Raw genomic sequence first — 24,456 nt, forward strand, 5'->3', positions numbered from 1 at the left:
AATAGTTGACATGATACAAACAGCGTTTTTCAAAATTAGCTGCTCAAACAAGCACAAAGATAAAAGAATCATGCAAATATCTCCTACAGGTACAGAGATATAATATTTTAAAAATCCTTAAAAATGCCTAATCCAGAACATTTCTTAGGGATATTAAGGCCCAGACTGGAATGGGTTAATATTTAATACTCTTATCTTTAAAAACGGTAAATAGCCTATATATTTCACTGTACCCATCCATACACAATGTAAAATGCATGCGTGTTGGAAAAAAAAAAAAAAAATCAAGTGTTTACATATCCCTATTTGATAGTTCTGGTTTGTGTACTCAATAATACGTATTCTTGCTTTAGCACATGCTCTTTCCTTCTTCCCCGCAGAAACGTTCTAATGTGGTTTTACCAAATAAACTAACCTCTGAAATCAGTCATCCACCCTGTGCCATATTTTGTGGTGTATCACATTCTTACTTAATTTCAGTTAATAGCATTTAAATTAAGTGATCGTTTACTTCAGCCTTTATTTCTGACAAGTTAACTACTGTTACTGGCCACATTATTCACGCATTTAAAATACGGAAACATGTTCTCTTCAATTTTCAAATTGTGTTTACAGAACTTGAGTCGACGGATATTACTAAGTGACTCTGACATCCCCTTCAAGTTTGAATGTCGACAAGAGAGCTCGCTAGTGCACATAGCTCTAAGACTATACCAAACATGATCAGTTGTGCTCAATATAATCGCTAGAGTAAATAAATATTGATAAGAGAAAATAATAACGAGTACTAAATCGCTTGTAATAACGGGTGCTTCAGTGATAGGGTTCTCACTGTAACTGAATGATAATACACAGTTTAATATAGAAATTTTCAATGGACAGAAAAAAGCTGTCATTACAACGGAGTTCTTGCTATATGCCGTACTCACTATAGCGGACTTCTACTGTACTTAGATTTTAAAAATATAACTATAAACCATACAGGAAATCTAATTGCAGACTGATCAAATGAGGGCAGAAATACTTTTAAAAAATTAAATGTAGCTAGAAAGGAGATATGAGAATATTAAATTGAAGCTTCTAATACAAATAACAGAGAGAGATTCATGGAACACTTTTGAGAATGTGAAATGCAGAAACTGCAGACAAAATTAATACAGGATTAATAACAGTCAAAAACACATTTTTGCAAAAGACAACTTTACATTAAAATAAGAAATGACAAAAAAAGATATTTCTGAAAGTAACATACTGTAATTCTAAGGCACTTCAAAACTCGATTGTCAAAAAGAAAAAATCAAAACAATGAATAGATCCTTCAGCAGGGATATTTTAATACTATGGCAAAGACGCCGAATGTAGGTGGGCAGAAGATTACAGCGCCAGCAAGAGGCAACAATGCCAGCCATTGAAGTAGGATAACAAAGAGGAGCTGTATACCTGACATATAGCTCAGCATATGGCCACTTTAATTGGAGTATGGTGATTGATAATGTTCACTTATTATAAGTGATGATTTCTTGCTATCTGTTTATCTTTTGCCCTTGAGAGTTCAATTTTGGTGGTGGTCTACAATTCATTGAAGTTTGATATTCAGGTACTGTCTCTTTCTTCTCAATAATGGTCCTGAAGCTTATGTGTCACTCTGTCGTTTGTGCTTGGGCATTGGACTGATGTAGGCCTATTTCAGTCAAACATACACCACGCATTGTAAATTCAGTATCTTACTCTTGTTTGTGAAATTTATGTTTTTTTTAAAAACAGATGTCAGTCACATTAATGTTTAAAATTAGGACCACTTTTAAGGTACCATTCAGCTAGTAATACCAGTATGATACAGTATTGGGAAAACAATTATGGTACTATGGAGACGCAATACATTTAAAAATATAAATATGATCAGAATGAGGTTGTAACCTATCGTAAGTCTCTTTCATTTTAAGAATTTCCATCATAAATACGCATTTATGTCCACAGTTTTTATTGTAATTTACGCTTAACCACAACAGCCAAGCAGAGTAATACTCTTGTTCTGATTTTATGGACTGTTCATAAGTCCTTATATCCTTTTCAAACTACCATACAATCAACTGAACGTGATGTTAGCCTCGTGCCGCAACATGGATCAAGTGATGCTATTTACATTGTATGATTATTAATGCTCTAAGCTTACGGTTAAGAGTCTTCAGTCTTTAATTTTGCACAAGTGATTCTGTAATGCATATTTTCAACATTTTTCATAATTCGACAGCCACGCCCTCTTGCTTATATGACCACTGAAAACATGGTGGACGTTCATTCAATTAGCTTCAGCCAGGCAGTGTTTCTGCCTCTCTATGTTATTATAGCTCATTGATTCCAGCACATCTGTGACAGTACAAGCAGGACCAGCAGTGATCAGAACAATACTGCCAGCAAATTGTTGAGTTACAACAAGGAAGTTTTGTAGAAGAAAAGGGAACCTTGTGACAGGTGTGTCATCAAGAAAGATCAGCAGAATTGCATTTTGTCATCAAGAAAGGACAGCAGGATTTCATTTTTGTTTGTAATATTTTAGTATTGTGAAAAATGAAGAAATAATAATTCTGGACTCTGCTGGAATTTTTTTGCGCGCGCGCGCGCGCGTGTGTGTCCCTTGAGGCCGGCTGCTGGAGAAGAACCTGGGGTGTTCTGGAGCAGCGCGAAGGGAACACTGGGTGCCAACGTGTGCAGACTGCGAACGGGGCTTGACGGATTGAGTGAACAGCGGATACTATCCGACCTGCGAGACTGACGTGTAGGCTGTGGACCGTGACAGCGCTAACAAGTGTGATTGAGTGGCTGGGTGAGTGTAGTGTAAATAATCGATGACTCTAAGTGTGTGTTATGAGCAAAAGCTGTGTGTAGTCTGTGTAGTTTAGCGCGTAGCTAATAAATCTTAGAAATAGGATGCTACCAGGTTCTGTACTCATTTATTTACTTATTTACCCCGCCAACACGTTACAACTGGTGTCAGAAGTGGGATGGACAAGTGTCATAAACTGGTGGATAAGTCTTACATTAAAACTGGTGTCAGAATTGAGTACCTGGCAGCGTATTTTGTAGCTGGCAGAAATTTCTACAAGTGAAATGAATTTCGAACAGCTCCAGATTTTTCTAAGCAAGTTTAGTGAACTTGAAAATAAAATTTTATCTAGTTATGGCGAACTCATTAGTGAACTGAGATCTGAGCGGAGATCAAACCCGGACCAACTGAAAACAGACTTAAGTGATCGGAAGGGTGAGCAGTTGAAGTCGGAAAACGAAGTGCACTCTCTCAAAACCGAGGTTGACAATGATGAAGTGCGGGATGACAACAAACTGGACGAGAAGGCGTCCGAAGAGATGGCCGTTGTTGTGGAGTCTGGAGTTCGAGGCCCAGCGGTGGAAATAAGTGCCCTGCATGTGAAAACGATGGCTGTGGAGACGCGAATGAATCCTGCTAGCAGAGATTACGGCTCCACCATCGTGAAGTTGGAAACACCACGGAACGACAGGATTACTTCCAAGAGAACATGCCGTATATTTAAGGAGCCAGCCTTTATTGAACTTCTACGCATCGTCCTTGACCAGCAATTTAAGGATCTCTATCGTAAACAACTTTTTAATGTAGTGCAGCGCACCGGATTTTTATGAATCTCTATCAAAGAGCAACTTTTTAATGTAGTGCAGCGCATTTCTTGTACCTTACCTTAGTTTCTTACATGGTATGTATATTTCATTTTTATGTCATTGACACTGCACTGTGTCTTAACCTGCTTGAACTTTGAACGGAATTTTATTTTATGTAACTTCAATTCTATGAGTTTCGCATACAGTTTTTAAGACCTTTGTGTCTATACATTGTTTATTTTCTTCTGTATTTTTTGTGTTGATTTGCTTTTAGGCTGATGATGACCTACAGTTAGGTCGAAACTAGTCCCTGAATGTAAATGTAATGTAAAACATTGTACAGTTTGTATTGAAAAGGTGGACCTTAATAATAAAATATTTAAATACTATTGTAATCACAGTTCAATACGGATCTATCATAATGAATTTATATCTTTTAATTAATATTCATCACTGGCCAGTCCCTAACAGCTTCTAACTTCTTAGGATCAGTGGCTACTCCTTCCAACAATATGATGTGTCTCAGGTACCACACCTCCTTCTGGAACAATTGATATTTTCCACAATTCAGATTCTGGTGAGCCCCACAAAGTCTTTACAACATACTCTGGAGGTTTTTTATTCCTGGAATATTTTTCCTCGTTGCTTATACATGTTCCCTGAATGTGCAATTCACTATGATGATGTCCAGATACACAAGGCAGGCATTGTGCATTATCCACCTCAGTTCAGATCCCATCAGCCACTTGAAGGTCATCAGCACATTACAGAGGCTGAAAGGCATCATGGTAAAGTGGTACAGTCCTTGGCCAGTAGAAAATCCCACCTTCTCCTTGTCTTCAGATTGAGCACCACATGCCAGTACCCAGACTTAAGGTGCAAGGTCAAAAACCACTGGGCTCCAGAGAGCGCTCCAGAGTGTCACCCATCTGGGTTAATGGGAAGCAATCCTTCTATGCGACATCATTCAACTTGCGGTAATCGATGCAGAAACAGAGCTCACCATTCTCTTCTTCAGCAGAACCACTGGGGATGACCTTGGGCTGTTCAATTCCTCGATGACTCCCTTCTGCTTCAGGTCATCCAGCAACCAGTCGATTTCTGCCTTCTTCGCCAGGGGTACCTGGTGGGTGATTGCTCGACTGGGGTGGCATCTTTAATATTGATGTGATGGTACACTCTGTCCATATTCCATAGTTGCCTCCTGTAGCAGTGAAGATGTCCCAGAACTGTGGATTAGTTCCTTTAGCTCCCTGAGCTATCCCACCCCAGGTGCTTCCGGCATTGGAAGTAATCTTCTGGAGCTTGTATGAACATTCTTCTGCTTACAGGACATGTGGATCTTTGTCATCCCCTGGCAGGGTGCATGTGACTAGCTAAACACGACTCAAGTTCGGCCCCCACTGGGTATCCTCTGATCTCACAATGTCAAATTCAGTATTTGTACCGGCATGCAGTTTTATGGCAGGACAAGCATCCTGGCCAAGTAAAATCCTTGTTCGGTGGTTGTCAGTCTGGTTCTACAAACATGCTCTCGGGTCATTACAACAGTGCCATCACCATTACCTTGCAGTTGGCGGGTAACATCTCTTTGCTGAGTAGTGTTAGTCTTGGCTACTCGGGGTTGCATTCCTGGGTGTCGAAGCATTATCTCTTGCGTACCAGCTACAGCACATGTCCTCCCATGTTGACAGTCACCTTATACGCCCATAACACACCTAGGCCCAAGATAAATTTGTCCGTGATGGCAGCAACGGAGGCCCAGAGTTGCAGGCGTTGTTGTCCCAGCACCAGGTTGAGTATTTCCTCCTTCAGGAAAGGTATCGTGTCTCTCGAAACTGTTTGCAGCATGTAGGGGCAGTTGGGCTCCTTCTCAGGCAGTCTCTCAGCAATGTCTGGCCTGGCGATGGTTAACGCCTCCCCCATGTCTATGGTGACAAGGCATGGCTTGTCCTTAAGCCAACTGTCATCAATCAAGCTATCGTCGCTCCACTCGGTCTCCTGTTACTGGATGGCCTCCAGCGCATCCTCGGTGATGATGCTGCAGTTCCCTTCACTGCCTCCATCCTCAGGGCTATCGTCAGAGGCCCATTAGTTAAGCTCCCTGCTAAACATCAGCCTTTGAATGATCTTGGGATTGCAGAGCCAACTGATGAAAGCATAGGCTACCTCACACTGTATGTGATCCTGAGGTAGCCTGTCCAGAGCCTTGTGGGTTAGTTACTCAACCTGGATGTTTTCAGCCTCCATTTCGCTACTCGCTACGAAATACACTACCAGTCGATCCCACTTCTGACAACAGTTGTAACATGAAGGTGGGTAGGTAAATAAGCACACAAATGGTAGTGATAACTCTACAATTTATTAGCTAACACTACTTGCTTATACAACCACATAGGCACACAATTACACAGTTCACTCTCCCCCTCTTTGCCCTCAATAATTCAGTCACATTAGTTATTCACTCTGGCACTTACAATCATACTACAACTCTTCCCAAGTACAGTTCACAATTGCACTCACAGTACACTATCATGACCACATAGTTCTTGGCGCAACACAGTCCTATAATTCTATATGTGGTACACATTCCGTACACTCACAGCAAACTTTGTTCACTGTCCCTTATCACTCAGCTGCACTGTCTCGTACTTACCATCAGTTTGTACACACAACACCAACAGCACTCTGTTTTCACTGTCCACTGACTGACCCAGTGCTCCAGTGCAGTATATACACTCAACTGAACCTCTGACAGAAATGAACCATCTTGATTGGTGGCAAAATTGAACCCAAACTGAGCCACTGAAGCTTGCCTGTCCTGCTTTAAATAGGAAGGTACTTCAGAAAAGGAAAAATCCCTGGAGTAATCTGGAATCTAAAAGCTCTGGGTTCACCTTCTAGTTGTTTCTCGCACCGCTGGAAAGGTCTCCAGTGAGATACTGAGGCAACAACAGAGGTGGTGGCAGAGGGGCCTGACCCTGCATGTTTGGCTTGTACTTGACTAGTTGCTGCAATGGCAGGCAGGGCCCACTTGGTGACGTCACTTGAGGCTGAAGTCAGGCTGGCTTGCTCTTTCCAGGATCCTTACAATAATGTAACAGACACCGTCATCCTACGAACAATTACACTCACCATGCTAATCGTAAACAATGACTGAAGTAAGCGACTGCACTACCACATTGTTACTGGGTGTGGGAGGGAGAGAAAAGACTGATGCGTTTTTAACAAAATGATCATTGACAGAAACTGATGGTTAAATGGCTGATGGATAACAAAGGTTTTATTATACAAGAAAACAGTATGTAAATATGTAAATTTGTTCTTTTCATTTTGTATGATTATGTTTCTCCTTCTCACTCCTTTTGGTTGCTCATCTATCCTTATTGACCTGTCAAGAATTGAGTATGCTGCTGTTTAGCCTCCAAGTTTTTCTCATGAATTTATGCCCAGCAACAGCTTCGTTAGTACTGAAGAATACATGAAGAAATGCTGGTAATGATGTTTTAATTAACTTGCAAATTTTCTTAATATCTTGTAATATCTTTATAATGTACTTTGTTACCTCTACTACAGTGGTAACACCAAACAAGGCACAAACACAGTTAAAAGGGGAAGGTAAGAGTACAATACACAATATAAGAAAACACTACACACTCGGAAAAACAGTAGCTGGCATTACGCGCATCTCCAACAAAACATGTACGTAAATATCAGTAGGGCCAACTAGTGAACAACAAACCGGGAAGATGAAAAGGGCTGGGAACCTACCAAAGGCATGGACATGGCTTAGATAGCAGATTCCGAAATAAATGGCCGTGATCCTTAGATTTGAAAAATATTATTTACCAAATAATTTTACAAATACATTTCACAACAATTCCGAGTTACGAGCTATAAGTTCAGTGATATACACAGCTTATTTTGTAGCAGTGTAAATTCAAATTTCAAATCAACTATACATCTATTTACCAATGCAGTTGTACAATGCAATATACAGTGAAGTGGAAGAGTTTCTCCAAAATCTAGCGTACCTCAAGTGATACAGAACTACCAGAGGCAAACCCCAAGGGAAATAATATTAAACTACAACCTATGTATTTTAGTGAAACAAGAAATGGGAATGCCTCGGAAACAAACAGGTAAGTCCAGCTGAAAAACTAAGGCGTCATAAGTACATAAGTAGCTAATTTGGTGAATCTTGGCGAGGCTAGGGCAGACTCCTGTATGAAAAGCAAATCGGAACATTACCGAAATTTTAGCAGGAAAGGAATTCAAGAGTGCTTACCCGAGGAGAGTGCCATCCTGGAAACCGGGGGACGTCAACCAGATAGGCTGCTCGCAGACAGATAGACCAAGACCGACAGAATTCAGGATACAGAATTAATTCGAACACTGCCTCGCTCACTATACATAGGAATTTCCGGCCTTGGAGGCAGCCAATCAGCGTGGACGAGTTCCCTATCGCCACCTAGACTCACCAATCACAACCTTACTTTCAATCGCGAACTTTGACTAACATTGTAGAATACGCCTGATCGCGAATGTCGTATTTCCAGAACAGTCAGAAATATTTTCTAGAATACATTACAAACAAAGTAACACACCCTGTACAAAAGTTATGTCACATTCTGGATCTTTCCAGGAACTATAGAACAGAATTCTACTATTTACAAAATGCACATCACCAATCTTACACAGTACAGGTTAGGTCATTTACGTTATCTTATGCTCTACAAATAACAGTACAGGTTAGGTCATAATAAATAAAACATTATATAGTACTTCGCCAATAAAGTCTTTTAAAAACAGCACTTTCCACTTGCACTACATAGTTCACTTGCAACATACTTTGATACCTCACTGGATTTTTCTTTATATTTATTTATTTATATATTTATTTATTTACTTATTGGCTGTAATCTTTCACCTTTGCTGTTTGTAGTTTACATGGATCATCTGCTGAAAGGTATAAAATGGCAGGGAGGGATTCAGTTCAGTGGGAAATACAGTAAGCAGTCTGGCCTATGCTGACGACTTGGTCTTAATGGCAGATTGTGCCGAAAGCCAGCAGTCTAATATCTTGGAACTTGAAAATAGGTGCAATGAGTATGGTATGAAAATTACCCTCTCGAAGACTAAATAGTTGTCAGTAGGTAAGAAATTCAAAAGAATTGAATGTGAGATTGGTGATACAAATCTAGAACAGGTCGATATTTTCAAGTATTTAGGTTGTGTGTTCTCCCAGGATGGTAATATAGTAAGTGAGATTGAATCAAGGTGTTGTAAAGCTAATGCAGTGAGCTCGCAGTTGCGATCAACAGTATTCTGTAAGAAGGAAGTCAGCTGCCAGATGAAACTATACATCGGTCTGTTTTCAGACCAACTTTGCTTTACGGGAACGAAAGCTGGGTGGACTCAGGATATCTTATTCATAAGTTAGAGGTAACAGACATGAAAGTAGCAAGAATGACTACTGGTACAAACAGGTGGGAACAATGGCAGGAGGGTACTCGGAATGAGGAGATAAAGGCTAATTTAGGAATGAACTCGATGGATGAAGCTGTACGCATATACCGGCTTCGGTGGTGGGGTCGTGATGCGAATGGAGGAGGATAGGTTACCTAAGAGAATAACGGACTCTGCTATGGAGGATAAGAGTAGTAGAAGTAGACCAAGGTGACAATGGTTAGACTCAGTTTCTAACGATTTAAAGATAAGAGGTATAGAACTAAATGAGGCCACAACACTAGTTGCAGATAGATGATTTTGGCAACGTTTAGTAAATTCACATTCATAGAGGCTTGCAGACTGAACGCTGAAAGGCATAACAGTCTATAATGATAATGTATGTATGTTTTATTTATTTATTTATTTATTTATTTATTTATTTATTTATTTATTTATTTATTTATTTATTTATTTATTTATTTTTAGTAGCTCCTTTTTTACAGATTTGTACTCTGTCTCCTGTAAATTAATACGGTATGTCCTGCTCTAATGTTCAGATATTTGTTTATTTATAAAATGTTCATTACTGTATACAAAATATAGCATTTTAGATTAATGCTAGTGTTAAGAAATCACTTGAAAATATTGTCTGCATAGTACCTAATATTCAGTTGAACAGTGTGGAAACTAAATGAATGAATGAATGAATGAATGAATGATACATATATGTGGAATAAGCATTTTTTATACTCTGAAGTTAATCACAAGTTCTTTCAGGTCACCTTTTGCAAAATAGACTCAGTAATGTGACAATAGAAAATAACCACAGAGTGAAGTCCCTTAAAAACAATACAAACTACAAAAAACAAACATGTGTGACGAACTTACCGAATAACACAGTTCATGACCAGATTATGTGGTGTGAAAGGTTTCTCTTGCTGTTTGCCACTACTTGCTTCTTGTACACTAGGAGCTGGAACATGCTCCTTGGACTTATTTCCATCTTTATCTGAGGCATTGTGATGAGCAGCTTCATCCCTCAGACACTGTTTTAGTACCCCCATATCCATGAGCAGCTCCAGTAGGTTCAAGATTACTTCACAGATTCTGAGAGTGCAGATATTATCCCTCATAGCAGCAGAATGGACAGCCTGATGGGTATTTAAATATAATAGAAATGAAAGATACATCTTTCATTTACACTGCAAAACAACTAATTTCTAGGGTTTGGATGTTTAAGATCTAGAAATTGCCCAAACATGCAAACAAATATGCCCTTAAAAATAGCTAAATATGGACCAAAAAATGAAAAATATGACCAAATGTATGTACTTCCAATGAATGACTTTGTCATTAGTCCCTTCATACTGATGATACAATTCATTGTATAGTCTTATTGCACTACTTCAATTGCAGTAAAACCCCGTTAGGACGTTTCTGCAGGGAACAACAAAAAAGAATGTGTTATGCGAGAAAACGTACCACTGAATATACAAATAAAAACTATCCAACAAAGATATGGAAATACTAGATATTATTTTTTCTGACATGAGAGCATTTTGGGTCTTGTATCTGCAGGTACAGTGAAAACTGTATCCACCCTTTCTACCTACCATGTGGAAAAACATGAGAGAACAAATACAAAAACCCTTTCTGATGAAGCTTATAAATTAACATGTGTGCTGAAAGGTGTGAAAAATACCAGACAACAAAATGAAACATGTGCGCAGGGGCCAATAAAAATATCAAACTATTATTGCAGTATTATTTCTAAAACAAATGTTAGTAGAAGCCTTTCATTTTGACCAGTGGGTTATTAAACATTATTTTCTGTTCACGCACTTATAAAAAGACAATGTATTGGAGGTTACACTCGACCATGTGCAGCTGCAAGGAATGACTTTGACCGCCATTTTGAAATTGACCAAAACTTCGACCTACTTGAATGATCAAGTAGAAACTCGAAGGTGCGAGTTTCAACATTCGCAACCTCTGTGCGCTTAAAGATGTGAACGCCAAATTTTAATTTTCTTCATTAACAAGGAATATCACAACTTCTTACATATCCATAACTAAGCAATGACAAGACAAATATCACCACGCTAGTCAATTTCATACGATTATGTTCCTAATCCAGATAAAGGCTACCTCATCATGTGACTATTAATATTCGCTACACTTCACTGTACCACTCAACACAAAATACATTTCTAACTTCTCAGTGGAATGCTAAATACAAGCATAAATAGGCTCACTGTGTTATTCGGCAATCTTGCTGATAACCGGCAAGCAAAACTGAACATTCCTGAGTCTAACGGCTTGATCCCCAATGGTGTAACTTATCCTGTGAAGTTCAGAAATGAAAGCCCAATTTCTGTAATAATGAAACTGTGGCGACGGCTCTTACCCGAGTTGGAAAAAACATTTCTTTCACAAGGGGTGACAAATAACATTTTCAGGGCTAGGGAAAATATGATTGTACAACGCGGTAATAGTAAAAATTCATGAAGCAATAAGTGAGGTACTTTTATACAGATTTAATGTGATGAGAATCGGGACTTTGAATCTACGACGTGCCAAGCGGGAAAATGTGTTAATGAGGAACACACTAACGAGGTTTCACTGTAATTTCCTTACTAATTCTTTTAGGTTAATTCCACTAGTTTCTATCATAAATTATCAATCATTAAACTGTGGTCATTACTGAAGATATTTTAAATTAATATTGTAGTCTTACACAATGTTGAAAGAACCACATTGCTGATCCTGCAAACCAACAAAAATCATATTAGTTATCGGAATTAAGAATATACTGAGGGTTGCCGTGGGCACAAAACTTTCAACTGAAGTGAAGTTTTGAAAAAATACATACATTCGTCTCAGGATTGCACAATATAACCACATGCACTTTCAATTGTTCCAACTGAAATCATCTTTGATTGTTACCAAACATCTCCCTTCAACGTCACAAGATGTCGTGGGTACATACTGAGAGAACATAAGTCACTGCAGTTAAAATGCGAGTCCTCTTCTCCAACAGGACTTCACTATCCTATAGTATGTCACAAATTTTGCACATCATGCCACATCCAGGGTTCCCACTCAGCACTTTTATCAGCTTGATATTTACAGAAACAGCTACATTGCCTCTTGTCTTCCCTACCTTGTACTTTAAATCTTGCACAAGTTCCACACACTCGTGTAACTCTAAACTATTGGTCTCTGAATGATTTATTACTTTCGTAATTTCTCCATAATTCGACTTAATATTGGCCAAATTTCCAGCCAGACTGTTAGAAAATGGACCTTGAACAATTTTTATGGATGAAGCATTACTAGTATCAAACAATGAAATTACATTTTACTCAGCTTCATACTTCTCACAGTAATACTCCGATGTCTTGAGTCGTGGACCCCATTCTATAAGTACTGTTTGGGGTGGAAGAAAAAGCGAAGGTGTGTGTTCTTTTAAATTTTGCTGCCATCAGTGAAGCCTTGAGGAATATTTTTTTGACATTTGCCTCTGGGGATCAGTGGTAGAGTGTTGGCCTCCAGATCCCAAGATAGCGGGTTCAAACCCAGCAGAGGTAGTCAGATTTTTGAAGGACGGAAAAAAGTCCATTTGACACTCCATGTCATATGATGTCAGCATGTAAAAGATCTCTGGTGACACATTTGTTGTTTACCCAACAAAATTCATTAAATCTCAGCCACAGACACCCAAGAGAGTTTCGGTTTACTCTGTCTGGCATCTAGTAGGCCTAGAGTAAAAGGGAACGTCGAAATTGATGAGCAGACAGCCAGATGGCGTCAAATTAAAATATCTGCACACAGTACAATTATTATTATTTAGCTGGTCTGTGCAAGCCATGTATAAGGTGCACAATTTTTGGGAAGAGAATATTAGGCACTTTTCTCGCTTTTACCTTGAATGGCACAGCATCCATGACTGACAATAAGACTTGTTCCCACTTAACGTAACTATTCCACAGCAATTTCATGACACTGTCACAAAGGTTTGCTATTGCAGAATGACTAAGAGCGTCCAGCACTTCACAGTGTAGTTAAGATACATCACCAGGATTATCAGGAAAGAGAGTCCCAATAACCACAATGAAAACACATCTCACACAGGCATCTATATGCTCATTAATAGACACCCATATCTTACTGTCACCTACACTACTTCAGATTCCTTCCAGTGCAGTCTGGTAACAGGGCAGTAAGTATATTTTCCTCAGCGTTGTTTTTTCTGGGATCACATATGTCGTATACTTTAACATAAAGTTTCTGAATTGTTCATTGTTCACTTTATTGAGAGGAATGTTGGTAGTGACCATCATCTTACAGAGGTCTTTTGAAAACTCAGAAACTTTGGACGATGAAGCCATAGCCGCATCGGATGAAAGTATAATGCTTTAAAGCTCTTTAACTTCAAACACTTTGCAGAAGAAGGTTTTCCTTCAGTAGACAAGCATTCTCCCCTGAACTCTCTAATGCAATTTCTTAATTAAACACTTTCACTACACTTTCCCTAGGTAATCTTATGTCAACTCTATTACTGTTAATATAACTTTGAAGCCTTTAAATTGTCTCTATTGAAATTTTCAAGAAAGGTGAGGAGAGAAAGGTAATTTAAGCACTACCTGAAGTGGTCACAAGCCACAAGTGCTATGACAGATTTTTAAATTCTCCTTTTACAATTTGCTTTATGTCACACTGACCCACATAGGTTTTATAGTGACAATGGGATAGTAAAAAGGTCAGAGTGGGAAGGAAGCAGCAATGGCCTTGATTAAGGTACATTTGTGAGGTGATAAGATAATCGAAACCGACTTTCAACCTATTAGGTCGTGTAACGTACATTTAGTACGTGTTGAAGAGATGTTAAGTACAGAACAAAAATGGCCAACCAGACACTAGTGGGATCCGAACCCACAACCTCCCTCAACGGGCAACTTAAACACACTCTACAGTGTGATGGTAGTAGTACCAGACCTGTAGCGGAGATCCTTTCCAACAGAACAAAGCTGGCCTAGGCCACCATAGCTCAATTGGTAGAGCAACCAATGCAAAACCAGTAATGAGCTCAATCAGAAAGAAACGCATTTCATTTTTTGGACATCTAATCAGTACACCAGAGAACAGGACCATCAGGAGAATAATAGAAAAATTATGGAATAGTAAGTGAAACATTAAGTGGATTACAGAAATCAAGGAAGATATGGATGAACTACAAATTACAGTGGAAGACCTAAGAAACAAAACCGACAAAACCAAGAAACTCACAAACAAACCAGACTGCAAATCAGAATCAACAAACAAACAATAGGAAGGGTGATTTCCGATGAAGAAAGAAGGATAAGATCAGAGAGAATGAAGAAGTACTGGGCTGACAGGAAACAAAAAAATTCTTTGTATAAAGTTGGCTAGAGTGGTCCAATGAAGGCCATAAAATGCAAATAAATAAAAAGGATAAACTATGGTAGTGGGTGTAAAGTTCAAGACTTTGATACTGTGTGTTAGTGAAACTGCGCTTTTAGGTTACCTAGTTTCTTCATAGAAATAACAGAGAATATATATTTCACCGCGGCTCGAGTCACGGCCAGCTGTACTCCCTATACGGCATGATTTTGGAAGCTGGAATCCAGTGTGACTCTGCAGAGTTTAATCCAGCATCTATGGAACGTGACCACAATATCATGGAAATGGAGTGCACGCATGATAAATGGCAATAGCAGTATTGAACAAATGAAAAAACAAATTTGAGGTTTGATATCACTCAACAAATAATGGAGGATATATTAAAAGAGGAAGAAAAACTCAAAATTGCCAGGGCCTATTGAAACGTATTCTTGCAATTCAGCAGAAAAATCTGCAGATGGAAATTCAGCAAGGTTTAAGGAAATTGGAGGAAGCTCTAGATGCAGGATCTACGCACAGAAAAGCTTGGAAAGCAACTAGAGCATTACTGCAAAAGGATTTGCCCATTCAAGAGAAGGTAGAACAGTGCACCACAAACAAAACATAGAACAGGATAAATGGGAAATGGCGTTATCCAAGAAGAAGAGGGAGCAGAGGCAGAAGAAGAAAGATGAAGATGAAGGTACTCTACCTGAACTCTGAAACTGTTAAAAAGAACGAGCAACGGAAACGTTCAACTACAAGAAGCCGCCCAGAAGCTGTACTTATCAAACCAATGAATGGCAAGACTTTTGCAGATGTTGTGAAGGATATCCATAGTAAGGTGAAGCCAGAAGACAGTGGCGCTTGTATTAGATCGATCATGAAAACTATATCTGGAGCAGTTCTTCTTGAATTTAATAAGGCCACAGAAAAGAAGAATAGAGAAAATGTTAATAAACCACTTAGAGGTGCTCTTGGACATGACGGCAAAGTAAAAGATTTGATGCCTAGAACATTGTAAATTCGAGATATGGACAGTGCCACCACTAATACCAAAGTAGATAAGGCTGTAAGATGAGGCTTAGAAAATCCTAATCAAGAACTGAAGGTCTCAATCACAAATCCAAACAGCGGGGGGCAAAAACTCGCCATTGTAGAGATAGAAGATAGCGATGCACGAAAGCTGTTAGAAATAGGCAAATAGGGTGGCTATACTGCAGAGTAAGAAGGTGGGTCGTAGTTTCTCGGTGCTTTAGATATTTGTCATAAGGGCATCAAGCACGAAACTGCAAAGGAGTGGACAGAAACAAACTCTGCTTTAAGTGTGGGGAGGCTAGTCACAAGGAAGTAGGATGCAAAATGAATCCACGATGCATAATTTGCACAGATATAGACGTTGAAGAGTCAAAACGACATCATGCTCTTGGCTCAGGCAAGTGTATCATGTTTCATGAAACACTAGAAAAGGTCAAAAAGCAGTGGTGAATGGTACAGATCCTTGAAGTTACTGATCAGGTATCAGCACTTGGTTTTGTAAGCAATGTCTTCACGATTTAGATGCTTAGAAGTTATGCAGGGAGAATGGACACCAGAAAGCATCGTGTCTGTAATGCTGTGAAGTCAAGAGTCCTGGGATCAGGTGGCAGTCTATCACAGGCAGTAGAGCAGAAGAAGGAAGATGAAGCACAAGAAGCATTAAGCATGACATCCGTCCTGAAGTAATGTGAAAGCGGTTTCTGGGACAGAGATAAATGTCATGGGAAAAGGGAGTGTGGTTTTCAGTGGTTAAGAATCTCCACACACTTGTTAAGCTCGGACCCTCACAGGCGTCTTATGAAAGATTTTCCACACTCCCTCGAAAAAAAATAAATTATTATTACTACTTCCTAGAGCCCAGAACTTGATCCTTAAAATTGAACAAAACCAATCTTACATTACTTTTAATGCAAAAAAGTATTTCCTGTCTGAATACTTCTTGTAAGATAAGGGAAAGAACCTTCCCACCCAATCGAAAATGTGGAGCCTAAAACTCGATACATTTGGAGATGGGGCAAAGTGATCAATATTATACCACAGATGGCCATTAGCCTCAGAGAGTGAAAAGTAGTTCTAAATCCCTCCCATTACAAAGAATCAAACCTCAGCTTTTAGAAGCTAATACCTTTATCTGTTGTGCCAAAGGATTCGTAAAGTAGCCTATGCCTTGAAATACAGAAAAGAATTATAACAGGAAGATTCATAGAGTGGTCCCTTACTAGCTGTAACAGGGTAATTTAAAAATAAAACAGTAAGATGCACAATTATACATACCCACCACAGTTTATACAAATAAAATATTTACTTTAAAAGAAAAACAAATTCTGAAGTTCTATTGCAAACCTACTTTTTAGACATATGATGTCAAATGACATAATTTAGGAGTTAAAATACTCCAGTTGATTAATTTCACATACACACCTTGAGCACCACATGATAGTCTAAGTCCCCCTCCTTGGTGATGTAACACATCGACCCCTGAGCTTCTGGAACATCTTCTCCAGCATATGTAATATTCGAATCAGTCTGAGAGCGGGTCAGGCTAGGTTTGCGTTCTTGGTTATGCTTCATACCCTGCAAGCTTATTGCATCAAGTTGACTGTCAATTGAACCCTGAAAATTTAAATAAAACACACAAGTCTAAATAAGAATCATACCTACAGAACAATTATATTTGTAAAAAATGAACTGTAAAAATTGAACAGTCAACAATGTATTTCTCTCAGTGAACTTTCCTGATAGTGCCACAACTCTTTAACACTTCAGAGTTATTTGATTTGTAATAGCATTTATGAGCATATATGGGAATTACAAAAGCTTGCTGGAAACAGCTTTAGAGGATATTTTCTTTTGATCCTTTTATACTGGAATTGCTGTAATCATATGAGTTGCCCATTTGCAAAGTGGGCCAAATCCATTTTGACAGAATGTTAGTAAATGAGGAAAAACTGATTTCTACTATCACAGCTAATTTAAAATCATAATTTTCTTTTACACAAAAGCTAACAAATAAGTGGTTTAATTTCTTGAAGCTGTGAAAACTGTGGTCAAAGATTAGCTGAATATTTTAAATTAAAATTTACATTTAGCCCATTTTGCAGGCAGAATGGAGTTAGCCCATTTTGCAAACGCCTAGGTGGTCTGAGAATCAATCTTTGAAAAATACTGAAAGTGCTTAAAAAAACAAAGCCTCAAGTAACATTGCCTGTATCGTTATCATCTATAAGTTCAAATTCAAGACCTTCAGAGTTGTTTTCCTCATTTGATGTTGCATCTAACTGCAAACTTCCTTGCTACAGAAACACTTCATTGAAGAAATCCAACTTCTCCAGTTGAGGCCATGATTCCCCAAAGTGCAGTTCTAGGAGCTTCTTGATGTCCTTTATTTTAGCTGGCTTCAGTTTGACCCCCTTTGGAATCAGATTGGGAATGACACCTTTTTGGAAACATTTGCCTCTTTTGATAAGGGTTTTGGGTTTTCCACATTCAGAATTGTAGAATGGTTCTCCGTGCACAAGACATGCCTTCTTGTTTAGAGTATTGGTGATGGTGATTTTCTTAGCTCTTTGAAACCGGAAATGCATGCTTCCCAGACTTTTGCTGATGATGATGACTTATCATTTCTTACTTCACAATCTCCCCCCCCCCCCCCCCTCAATGATACTACCTATGAAATTTTTTTCATTATATGTTTTGTGGGTTACTGTAGTCACGTCCTAGTTCGTCAACCATGGGCAACGGCTGAGTGGCCTAGTAAGTGGTCCTGAGAGTCGGGATACCAGTTACTATGGAATGGGAGTGGGCATCTCGGACATATTCTGAGTCATGGCCCTCCTTGTGGTCAGGCGGCTAGGACTATACAATCCACCGGTGGTCCATAACCCGTTAGAGAAGAGATCCTCATTTGGACTATGTGTAAGTAGGGTAGCATCCTGCTTCATGAATCGACCGAGCTCAGAACATTTTAAGCAAGCCTTGAACCTATGGGAGTAACGGAGTTCCACTCCCATTTGACAGGCGAGGGACTCCTTGGAAAAAACTTGGCGAACGAAATGGAATTCGATGGGGAGCTATCAATATTAATGGGGCTTATGGAAGAAAGAAAGTAGAACTGGCTGAGTCAGCAAAGAGTATGCATCTGGATGTGCTAGGAGTAAGTGATATTCGGGTAAGGGGACATAACGAGGAAGAGATAGGAGATTATAATGTGTATTTGACGGGAGTTAGAAAGGGAAGGGCAGAGTCTGGGGTAGGGCTCTTTATCAGGAATACCATTGCACGGAACATAGTTTCTGTTAGGCACGTAAATGAGCGAACGATGTGGGTAGATTTGTCAGTTGGAGGAATCAGGACTAGAATTGTGTCCGTGTATTCACCATGTGAGGGTGCAGATGAAGATGAAGTTGACAAGTTTTATGAAGCATAGAGTGACATCGTGGTCAGGGTCAACAGCAAGGATAGAATAGTGCTAATGGGCGATTTCAATGCGAGAGTTGGGAATAGAACTGAAGGATACAAAAGGGTGATTGGTAAATGTGGGGAAGATATGGAAGCTAATGGGAATGGGAAGCGTTTGCTGGACTTCTGTGCTAGTATGGTTTTAGCTGTTATGAATACATTCTTCAAGCATAAGGCTATTCACCACTACACATGGGAGGCTACAGGTACCAGATCCATAATAGACTATATCTTAACAGACTTCGAATTCAGGAAATCTGTTAGGAATGTACGAGTTTTCTGGGGATTTTTCGATGATACAGACCACTATCTGATATGTAGTGAACTAAGTATCTCTAGGCCTAGGGTAGAGAAGGTGAAATCTGTCTGCAAACAAATAAGGGTAGAAAATCTCCAGGACGAGGAAATTAGACGGAATTACATGGATATGATCAGTGAGAAGTTTCGAACAGTAGACAGTAAGCAGGTTCAGGATATAGAAAGTGAATGGGTGGCATACAGGGATGCTGTAGTAGAAACAGCAAGGGAATGTCTAGGAACAACTGTGTGTAAAGATGGGAAAAGGTGAACATCTTGGTGGAATGATGAAGTGAGAGCAGCTTGTAAACGTAAAAAGAAGGCTTATCAGAAATGGCTCCAAACAAGGGCCAAGGCAGACAGGGAGTTGTATGTAGATAAAAGAAACAGAGCGAAACAAATAGTTGTTGAATCCAAAAAGAAGTCATGGGAAGATTTTGGTAACAACCTGGAAAGGCTAGGTCAAGCAGCAGGGAAACCTTTCTGGACAGTAATAAAGAATCTTAGGAAGGGAGGGAAAAACGAAATGAACAGTGTTTTGAGTAATTCAGATGAACTCATAATAGATCCCAGGGAATCACTGGAGAGGTGGAGGGAATATTTTGAACATCTTCTCAATGTAAAAGGAAATCATCCTGGTGGTGTTGTGAACAGCCAAGCTCATGGGGAGGAGGAAAATGATGTTGGTGAAATTATGCTTGAGGAAGTGGAAAGGATGGTAAATAAACTCCATTGTCATAAGGCAGCAGGAATAGATGAAATTAGACCTGAAATGGTGAAGTATAGTGGAAAGGCAGAGATGAAATGGCTTCATAGAGTACTAAAATTAGCATGGAGTGTTGGTAAGGTACCTTCAGATTGGGCAAAAGCAGTAATTGCACCTATCTATAAGCAAGGGAACAGGAAGGATTGCATCAACTATCGACGTATCTCACTGATTACTTTTTTTTTTTTTTTTGCTATGGGCTTTACGTCGCACCGACACAGATAGGTCTTATGGCGACGATGGGAAAGGCCTAGGAGTTGGAAGGAAGCGGCCGTGGCCTTACTTAAGGTACAACCCCAGCATTTGCCTGGTGTGAAAATGGGAAACCACGGAAAACCATTTTCAGGGCTGCCGATAGTGGGATTCGAACCTACTATCTCCCGGATGCAAGCTCACAGCCGCGCGCCTCTACGCGCACGGCTAACTCGCCCAGTCACTGATTACTATACCAGGCAAAGTATGCACTGGAATCTTGGAAGGGAGGGTGCCATCAGTCGTTGAGAGGAAGCTGGATGAAAACCAGTGTGGTTTCAGACCGCAGAGAGGCTGTCAGGATCAGATTTTCAGTATGCACCAGGTAATTGAAAAATGCTACGAGAAGAATGGGCAGTTGTGTTTATGTTTCGTAGATCTAGAGAAAGCATATGACAGGGTACCGAGGGAAAAGATGTTCGCCATACTGGGGGACTATGGAATTAAAGGCAGATTATTAAAAGCAATCAAAGGCATTTATGTTGACAATTGGGCTTCAGTGAGAATTGGTGGTAGAATGAGTTCTTGGTTCAGGGTACTTACAGGGGTTAGACAAGGCTGTAATCTTTCACCTTTGCTGTTTATAGTTTACATGGATCATCTGCTGAAAGGTATAAAATGGCAGGGAGGGATTCAGTTAGGTGGAAATGTAGTAAGCAGTCTGGCCTATGCTGACGACTTGGTCTTAATGGCAGATTGTGCCGAAAGCCTACTGTCTAATATCGTGGAACTTGAAAATAGGTGCATTGAGTATGGTATGAAAATTAGCCTCTCGAAGACTAAATTGATGTCAGTAGGTAAGAAATTCAACAGAATTGAATGTCAGATTGGTGATACAAAGCTAGAACAGGTCGATAATTTCAAGTAGTTAGGTTGTGTGTTCTCCCAGGATGGTAATATGGTAAGTGAGATTGAATCAAGGTGTAGTAAAGCTAATGCAGTGAGTTCGCAGTTGCGATCAACAGTATTCTGTAAGAAGGAAGTCAGCTCCCAGACAAAACTACCTTTACATCGGTCTGTTTTCAGACCAACTTTGCTTTACAGGAGCAAAAGCTGGGTTGATTCAGATATCTTATTCATAAGTTAGATGTAACAGACATGAAAGTAGCGAGAATGACTGGTGGTATGAACAGTTAGGAACAATGGCAGGAGGGCACACGGAATGAGGAAATAAAGGCTAAAATAAGAATGAACTCGATGGATGAAGCTGTACGCATAAAGCGGTTTCGGTGGTGGGGTCGTGTGAGGCGAATGGAGAAGGATAGGTTACCTAGGAGAAAAATGGACTCTTACGGAGGGTAAGAGAAGTAGAGGGAGACCAAGACGACAATGGTTAGACTCAGTTTCTAACGATTTAAAGATAAGAAGTATAGAACTAAATGAGGCCACAGCACTAGCTGCAAATAGAGGATTGTGGCGACGTTTAGTAAATTCACAGAGGCTTGCAGACTGAACGCTGAAAGGCATAACAGTCTATAATGATAATGTATGTATGTATGATATATTGACCTTTGCGTTTTCAGCCACTCTTATGCCCTTAAAATTCCTCTCCAAGTTTCTGAAGGCTCTGTCATGGGGGATGAATGAATGGCCAATGATCGGGAACCACATTTCTAACCTTTGGATGTGTATTGGAGCCTCGCATAAGAACCAATGCATCAGCATTCCAACCACAGTCATATATTTTTCTGACCACCACATCCATCCAAAAACAATTGTATTTAGGTAATACTTTCCACATCCACATGCACTACTTGGTGATGTACAGGAGATGCGATTTTGTTGAAGCTTTGAGCAAATTCATTCCCTAACGAAATGTAGGACGTGTCTTTTCTGAGGTCAGAGCAATTGTGGATGAGCCCTGGTAAACGGTAAAGTTGTACAAGTAATAGTAAGAGGCTTGGTCAGAAACCTTTCGAAGCACTAAATCTTTTGGCAGTCATAGCCAAGCGTATGTTCTCCATAATTTTCTTCCTCATGTTTTACTGCACTGGTACCACCAACTTAAACTTTTACAATCACAGCATTCACATTCGCATTTTATATCATATTCAACCACACTTCGTATTGTAAATTATATATTCATAAGATTCCTACTGCTTTGGAACATGTTTTAGGATTTCATCAAATTTTGTGTATGTTTAATACGGCTGATGATGATCCCGAGTAGGGTTGAAACTAGTCCCATGTAATGTAAATAACATCGTAAATACAACTTAGTATTGAATAGGTGGAAAACTCTCCTGTGTATAATTTATATGTTATCTCAGTTCAGTATGGACCAACAACATGAAGTTCATAACGCTTGATGAAAAGAGGACCTCGACTACATGATGGCAAGATAGCCAGTTTTGTACCTGCACCTACTTCCTGTAACCATGTTTTCAGGCAAAGACAGCCCGTTTTGCAAAAGCTGTGCATTTGGCACATTTTTCACCCCGAGCCAGCGGTCACTTGTCTCACTTTGCAGCTGCATGCCCTTTTTAAAACACATTTTAAAGGGCTTTTAGTGAATTTTCTGCCTAACAAATAATTCCATGGATAGATGATTAGAAACCCTTCCTTGTAGTGCCAACAACTGATTTTAAAAATTTTTTGGCATTTGGTACGCTTAGCAAACGGATGACTGATACGATCACTCTTTTGACTTTTTATCAACTACCAAATTTCTATTTATTTTATATTAGGTGTCAGTATAGACCAGGGATGGCGAACCCATGCCACGCATGTCACTAGGTGACACGCGAACACGATTTTGGTGGCAAGCCACATGAACATGTTTTTTTATACCGTACGTCTTGTAATACAGACAATACATATCTGATAGTGTTTCACATGTGAGAAATAAATATCAAAAATCTAAATACTAGTTCCATCCAGACGTGCAATATGGCAACACTGCTACACTGATAGGTCCGCAAGTCCAGTGCGATAACAGTGTCGTTTTCTGTTTTTGCATACATACCTCACAAACATGTTTCCGGTGCTGAAAAGAACAGAAAATTAACAAAGGTAGTGACCGGATTTTTCAAGAACAGTGGACAAGGGAATTCAGACTGATAAAAAGAGGTGTTGCCTGTGTTCAAACACAACTGTATCCCTCACATTTAATGTAAAGCACCACTTTGAGACTAATCATTCAAATGTTTGTTCCATGCCAAATGAAGACAGAAGGGAGTTCGTGTCACAAAATATCGAACATTACACAAAATAAAATAGTTATTTTGTATCATCTTTCTAGCCAAGGAATAATATCAGTTTGTCTGTTTTTATCTGTCTCACTGCATAGTACAGCATGCGTGGTAAACCGCTTTCTGACGGTGAGTTTTGAAATAAACTTCCTTATTGACGTCTGACACATTATTTGAAAACTTTCCTAACAAACAACAAATAACAGAATGAAAGGAATGCCAGCCAGCTCAACCGCTGTCAGGGATTGAATAATAAAAATGAGTGAAGAAGTTTCGGAGTAATTGAAAGCTAATTAGGATTAACTCCCAGATGTATGCAGTATTTTTTGATGAAAGCATGGATGTGACCTTACAAGCAAGGATAGCCGATTTTTCTGATTTCCTTGCGGAAATGTGATGAGGTAGAAATTAGTTAAATTGTTGACCATAAGAACTACGACAACATGGAAAGATATTGAGGCTAATGGAGGAAGTGAAGTGGCAATAGTAGTAATTTTTGATTTTTATGAATATTAAAATCCACAGCCTGTTTCCAGTCATTTGACCAGGTCAGGAATGGGACGAATGAAGTCCCCATTTAGCGGCGAGAATAGGAATTGTGCCGGCTGCCGAAGCCTGTCACATTCCTTTGAGGCAATGATTAATGACTGACAGATGAAATGAAAAGATATTGGAGACTGTTGCTGGAATAAAAGGTGACATGGAAAACCAAAGTACCCAGAGAAAAACCTGTCCCACCTCTGCTTTGTCCAGCACAAGTCTCACATGGAGTGACCGGGATTTGAACGACGGAACCCAGTGTTGAGAAACCGGCGTGCTGCCGCCTGAGCCAGGGAGGCTTCTTTTGACTTTTATATCTGATAATTGCGTTGCACCGACACAGATATGGTCTTATGGCGACGATGGGATAGGAAAGGTTTACGAGTGGGAAGGAAACCGCCATGGCCTTAATTAAGGTACAGCCCCAAC

At 39.5% G+C, this 24,456-nt stretch overlaps 1 protein-coding gene across 1 annotated transcript in view; it reads right to left on the minus strand.

Annotated features, from left to right (window-relative positions):
* unc80 (unc80, NALCN channel complex subunit) overlaps window positions 1-24,456 on the minus strand; it is a 1,117,323-nt gene that overhangs the window by 542,543 nt on the left and 550,324 nt on the right. The window contains exons 18-19 of the mRNA XM_067137759.2: window positions 16,945-17,136; window positions 9,970-10,232 (exon numbers count right to left, since the gene is read on the minus strand). Of these exons, the coding sequence (XP_066993860.2) occupies window positions 9,970-10,232; window positions 16,945-17,136 (455 nt within the window). The remainder of the gene's footprint in view (window positions 1-9,969; window positions 10,233-16,944; window positions 17,137-24,456) is intronic.

Source organism: Anabrus simplex, chromosome 1, assembly GCF_040414725.1.
Source record: "Anabrus simplex isolate iqAnaSimp1 chromosome 1, ASM4041472v1, whole genome shotgun sequence".
Classification (NCBI taxonomy): Eukaryota; Metazoa; Arthropoda; class Insecta; order Orthoptera; family Tettigoniidae; genus Anabrus; species Anabrus simplex.